This window comes from Onychostruthus taczanowskii, unplaced genomic scaffold, assembly GCF_017590055.1.
Source record: "Onychostruthus taczanowskii isolate IOZ18803 unplaced genomic scaffold, ASM1759005v1 scaffold20, whole genome shotgun sequence".
Taxonomy (NCBI): Eukaryota; Metazoa; Chordata; class Aves; order Passeriformes; family Passeridae; genus Onychostruthus; species Onychostruthus taczanowskii.
In genome coordinates this window covers 11,113,372-11,119,600 of record NW_024499240.1, presented here as the reverse complement: position 1 = coordinate 11,119,600, position 6,229 = coordinate 11,113,372, and the positions used below count along the sequence as shown (strand labels likewise).

Here is a 6,229-nt window from a genome sequence, read left to right as displayed (position 1 = left end):
GGGCGGCTGTCCGAGCGGAGGGGAGCGGGAGCAGCAGGGGCTGGAGAGGGAGCGCGAGCGGCGCTGCCGCCGCGAGCGCTGGGAACGCTTCGCGCCCCCGCACGCACAAACCCTGATGCGCTTCCGTCCCTGCCCGCACCGCCGGCAGCGACAGACGGCGCCGGGCAGCCCGCGAAGGGTGGGAGATCCCCGCTCCCGCCGCCGGCCCTCGCCCCGCCGCCCCCTCACCCCGCTCTCCTCCTCCGCCGCCACCTCCGGACACCTCCAGCCCCGCACCTCAGCAACGCGCCCGCCCATTGGGCCACGCCCCCCGCAAGAAGCCGCGCACTGATTGGCCGCTTTCCGCTCCGCTTCTCCTTCCCCCCAGCCCCACAGCCCGAGCCGGCGGCGTCGCTCCTGGTGTGGGGTCGGTCCCGCTGAGCCGTGGCGGGAGCGCTGCGGGGGCAGCGGCCCGGGAAGGGGCTCGGGCGGGGCTCCACGGCCTCTGTGTCCGCGCCGGGCCAGCGGGAAGAGCCGGAACGGAAGGTTCCCGGAACCTGCGGGGCTGGCTCGCGCTTCCTGTAGCGGCTGGTCCTGGCCTGGGTTCCGGTTCCGGGTGGCGCCGCGTCCTGAGCAGGGTCGCGGAGCGGGCAGGTACCGCGGGCGGGGCTGGCACCGGCACCGGGCCGTGTTGTGCTGTGCTGCTGCCCCCGGGGTGTCCGCGTGCGGGCAGGGCAGGCGGCGGCGGGAGCGGGGGTGGCTGCCGTGCTGTGCTGTGCTGGGCTGTGCTGTGCTGTGCTGTGCTGCTGCCGCCGGGGTGTCCGCGTGCGGGCAGGGGGGGGTGGCCGTCACTCGGGGTTGTGCCCTCCCTGCCCCGCTCCGTCCGACCTCTGGGCACGGCTGTGCTGGCGGAGAGCGCCCGGCTGGTGCTGCAGCACAGCCCGCTGGCCGCGGCGTGTGCGTGACAGGGCATGCCCTGCTCTCTTGGGAAAAGTGAATAGTGCTAACAGAGAGGCCTTGGGTTTCTAGCACAGGGTCGGAGCCTGGCGTCTAATTTAGGGGGAGCTTTTCGGGTAATGACAACGTCAGTGCTGCTCTCCAAGTTTTCTTAGGCAAAGAAATCTGTCTGCTTGCCTTCACGGCTTGGAGTCACCTTCGCTTTGAAGCTGTGTCCTGCATTCCAGTCAATTTTCTAAAAGTTAAGGACAGAGAATCTGTTCTTTGCTACCTGGTATGTCCTAAAACGGGAAACCTTGGCTCAAAGAAGACTCAGGTGCTTTGTGAAAACGGAGCCTTAAAAGCTATCATTTTCTTCCAATCCTTCATGGTCTCGCTAAAAATGTTCTACTTCACATCTGTCTTTAAAGAGAAACTTAATGTTTTTATAGTTCTCCAAGGTGTATGTAAATAGAACATACATTTTTCAGCCTCATCAAGCAACGGGTAAGGTGCATCTCCTTGTCCATGCATCTCTCCTGGGCCTGTTGAATGCCACAGTTATATCTGACTGAACTGGAGGCAGCTGAAAAGGAGCTGAGGAGCCAAGTCTTTGTTTTTCTTCAGAGCTTAGCAATCACAGCTTTCCCACACCTAAGTCAGAATTTTTTACTCTGAACTCTTTGTGATTATTCTGGAAAGTCTGGAAGAAGTGGGTGGCTGGTGCTGCTGAACTGCATTTATAGACATGGAAACCATTGGTTTTCTTACACTCTTTTGTGGCACAGAGGGTTGGCATGGGTGCTCCATGAATGTATTGATGGTCATGGCTTACAGCACAGTAATGCTTAAATTTGCTTTATTGTGTGTAATCACCCAGCTCTGAAACACAGCACAAAGTCCCTTGGCTCTTTGTTTTACAGAACAAAGCTCTTTGTTCTCTGTTTCTTCTTGTTGCCTCCCTGTTTTTCCTGTGCAGGGGATTGTTCTTTGCACGTGTATAAAAATAAGATGATGCTCTCTGCCAAGTAACAAACCGACCTTTGCCCCTAGGTATGGGACACGGAGGCGACCACGGCCACGGCCATGACAAAGTGGAGCTCCCCGACTACAGGCAGTGGAAGGTGGAGGGGACTCCCCTGGAGGAGGTGCAGAGGAGGCTGGCCAAGCGCGGCCTGAGGGATCCGTGGGCTCGGTAAGTGCGAGAGCCTCAAAAATCATCTTCATGCGGCAGCTGGTGGCATCAACCAGACCTTGTCATTGTAGGTAACTCTTCAGGAACAGCAGTGAAAATGATCAGAATTTCAGTAAAGTCTTTATTTACTTTTTGCATGAAAGTCAAACCTTGCATCACCTTGACCAGTGTCCACACCTTGGGAGGCAGCCTTGCACTTTGTGATGTTTCATGCTGACACAGATCAGGCACAGTGACCAACACCTCATTTACCAGAACACCTAAGTAGTATTAGGTCTGCACATGTGAATAATACTGTCCTTCTCTGCAAAGAGATCGTGTGTTCAGGTCTTGAGGAAGATGATGGAACTTGCACTGACATTCTGAGTAGGAATAGCATTCCTCACATACAGCAGGAGGCCTTTATTTGGAAAGAAGAAATGTACATGTATACAGGGTGGAATTGCAGTCAACTGTGAATGACATCATGGAGAATCAGCTTTTTACTTCTCATGCTATCACTCTACAATGAGTATCTCCTCCTTTTTAGATATTTAGGCAGCTGTTAAAACAGGGCTTAATGTATTTTACCCACATCATGAATTATGCAGTACTTTGTTCAACCACCCTTTCATCTTGGGGAATTAAAAATACCAAATGTCTTGTGCTGGGTAGTCTGGCCCTTCTGTAAGGGAAAAGTTGCATGAGCAAACGGTTCCAGGAGTCTTCACGGAAAAGGCTTTACTTTGAATCACTACAACAAAAATGGGAGAGCAAATAGATAATCTGTTACAAAGCTGTTTCATGCTATAACCTGTGGAGGCATTTGGGGTTGACAGCACTTTGTCTTTTTCTTTGGAATAGTTTAAAGGTGTGAGCAAAGTAAAACATAATTTTAGTGATGATAGGAATAATTTGAAATATCAGCCCTTAAAGAACTTGACTTGTTCACTTTTATCTTGCCTCTATTTCTGTGAAGTGAAAGCAGCATAAGCTTGTTTTCCCTTTGGTTAAAAAAAATTGTGTTCAGCAAGAAAAAGGCTTATTCCAATTTAAAAAAATACAGTTTAATATTGTAGATTTAGTGTAAATTACCCTGACCTTTAATGCCTACTCTTCCAATTTCAGGAAGTGCTGCAAAACAACACACTGGAAAAGGGACTGTAGTATTTGTTGCCCCTCCAAGATAAAAGAAAATTTTTGTTCCTCTGGTAAAAGAAGGGGATTGAGCCAGTCATAGTAGGGTTCAAAGAAGGAACAAAGTCAAACCCAAAGCTTGAGATGATTCCTTCTGATTTTTTTTAATTTCATGTAAAGTAGTATGTCAATTCTATAGGGCAGTACAAGCATCATGCCAATTTTCCTTAACAAATGAGAAATTAAAACTACTTGCTTCAGTAATAATACAAGCTTCTGCCAGACTAATGTCTTGCACCACAAGTCTTCAAAGTCACCCTCTCCAGAGCTCCCTCCCCTGTGGTATGCTGAGTTCATTGTAACGGGGAATCTGCTTTCAACCTTCATGGCAAATGCACATTAATGTACATAATAAATACAGATAAGCTTTGTGAAAGATGTCATATTTGGAAACTTTAAGTCTGTATCAATTAGACCCTGCACTGGCACCTGGGAGATACTCTTCCATGCCAACATGCTTTCATCTCAAGTCACAAAATCCATGTGCACAAGAGGATTATCTGTGAACATAAATATATGCCCCCCCTTGCTTCAAACCCCAGTATTTTCTCCCAAAATTACAGTTTTTATTTTATTGCTTAGTTATTTTTCCTTTTCCTTACAAGAGACAAACTACACCCATGTCCATAGGTTACACTGGTTGTGCTATAAATAAATAAATATTTGTAGTCAGTTAGAGCAGTGACTAACATTTCTATAACAATGGAGGTCAAAAACAGCAAGGCAAAGCAGTGTGAAGTTTGCACATACTCTGTAGCTCAAGCTAAACACCATCTTTCAGTCTTTCTTTTTAAAATCATCTGACTGTCCTATAGCTGCGTTGTATTGTGAAACAGAAAGTGCCTCCACACTGAGATGTGCTGTCTATGTCTGGATTGTAAGATTTGACTGTGCTGCATCCTGTCTAGCACAGTGAGTAGCCTTTGTAGTTAGTCCAGTCCATGCAAGTGCTAGTGGGCTTGGATTTGTTACAGAGTAGAAACAGAAGGGTACAACTGCACGATTTTGGGGAGGTGATTCTGTTCCTATAATTGTGTTGTTTACTGGCAGTACTTGTATCTCAAGTTATATGGTAAGGGTTAGAGTTCCTATCATGAACTTTACTTGTAATTCCTGATACTTAAATGACAGAACATTTTGTACAGCCTCAATGTCTATTGAATTGAAGTACCTTCATCATTCTTTTATATATATATATTCTTGTTAATTTGTATCACAGTGGCTCCACTGATCTTTTTTCCCTTTGGTTTCATTTTCCTTTCTAGTAATGAAGTCTGGAGGTACCAGGGTGGCTTTGCAAGACCTATCACCGTAACAGAAATCTTTACCAGGGGACTCAAGTGGGGAGCTGCAGCTTTCATCATAGCTCTGGGCATTGAATATTCACTGTTTCCTCCAAAGAAAAATGGAGGCCACCACTGAAGATCAAATATGACAACTTAATACTTACTAATCATAAGCTGAAGCATACATAAGCCTGCTGCTCACTCTGTACTTATAATATCCATATTAAAGTCTATCACAGGCAAACCCGTGTTTCTTTGATCTTATTATACTTTTGTGGAAGGATCAAAAAACATGGCCAGAGCAATTTAACTGGCTTCAATCTGGGGGGAAAAAAACAACCCAAGATGGCTCTTGGCTTTGCTGTACTGTCTTTTAAAGAGCAAGATAAACTATCAGACCAGCTCTTTCCAAGCCCTGCCTAGATTCTGTTAAATGAAATTGAGAAGTTTATTGCTTTTAAGAGAAAATTTGTACCATATTTATTACAAGTTTAATAACTATTATTTCCTTGTAAGTAGTAATGAATGACTTGTCATTTCTTAGAAGTGTTTGTTACTATTTGCTCTTATGTCTCTAAATAAAAATAAATATTAACTTAAAGCTTTAAAACCAACTCCAGACGGCCTCAAAGTATATGAAAGTACCAAAGTTTATACTTAACCCCATTGAACAGTTAATTAGCCTGGCAGAGACTATGCACCAGAAAAATCTGCTGTGCAATATCCAGACATCAAAAATTACATTGCTGCCAAAAGTAGAATAAAATGTTTAACTCAGCAGTAACTGTACCTTACCCTAAAATGTCTTCCACCATGCTTGACTGTAATGTTAAAAATGAGAACAATTTTTTCCTTTGCTCTGGTGTATTTATAGATTAATTTATTTTTACATCTAGTCTCTTTTAGCAATTGGTTTTAAATGTCCTGGTTTTCCTTAAATTATCTTAACAGCTTCTGGACTGCTTTAAGAATGCCTGGACTGAAGACTAAAGCAGAAAAGGACCTGTGGGCAGTATATGTCCTCTGCAGTACCAGGAATTATAATTATCTGAATATGCTACTGTAAATTTTGTTATGTTATGCCACTAGTAACAAAGTAAGGAGGCTATGTTACGTTGCACAAACAACAGGACACACATCACTAAAATGAAAAGCAAAATTAGACAAGTGAGAAATGGTAAATGCCACTAAACAATTATATTGTATACTTCCATGTGAAGAAATTGAAGTTTTTAAACAATCCTGTCACAAATTGCAAGTTTACAAAAAAATTCAAGGTCCTACCAAAACATGGCTAAAATATCTTTTCTTTAAACTTACATATTCACACGCAATCCTTCTGAGTGAGATTATAATAGAGCTTTATTTTTCGAGCCAATAAACAACATCTGTTACTGTGTGAGTGCAGATGTACTGTTCAGTGGAGTTTGTCATCTTTGTATGACATTGCTCAAGGCACTGTTCGTAGCGCAAACACTCATTTTAGTAAACTCTTGCCTAATCCTTTTCTCAAACATTCCTATCCAGTTGCATCATTCCCTGAAAAACCAAGAACCTACTGTGTAAGGTCTGTGGCACAAAACATTTCTATTTTCCCTTAGGTACTCTTACCCAGAATATGCATTTTTCAATGGTTGGTACTCACTGCTTGTTTTCT

General features: G+C 44.9%; 1 protein-coding gene across 1 annotated transcript; it reads left to right on the top strand.

Annotated features, from left to right (window-relative positions):
- Positions 1-385: 385 nt before the first annotated feature.
- Positions 386-4,816, top strand: NDUFB3 (NADH:ubiquinone oxidoreductase subunit B3). Its single transcript, XM_041403312.1, has 3 exons — positions 386-633; positions 1,969-2,110; positions 4,552-4,816. Exons 2-3 carry the CDS (start codon positions 1,971-1,973, stop codon positions 4,706-4,708), a joined length of 297 nt encoding a protein of 98 aa, XP_041259246.1. The 5' UTR covers positions 386-633; positions 1,969-1,970; the 3' UTR covers positions 4,709-4,816.
- Positions 4,817-6,229: the final 1,413 nt, after the last annotated feature.

Excerpts from the sequence above, each read along its gene's own strand:
- NDUFB3 (XM_041403312.1), top strand. The coding sequence starts at position 1,971 with ATGGGACACGGAGGCGACCACGGCCACGGCCATGACAAAGTGGAGCTC. Across the intron at positions 2,111-4,551 it reads CTGAGGGATCCGTGGGCTCG|TAATGAAGTCTGGAGGTACC; the intron begins GTAAGTGCGAGA and ends TTTCCTTTCTAG.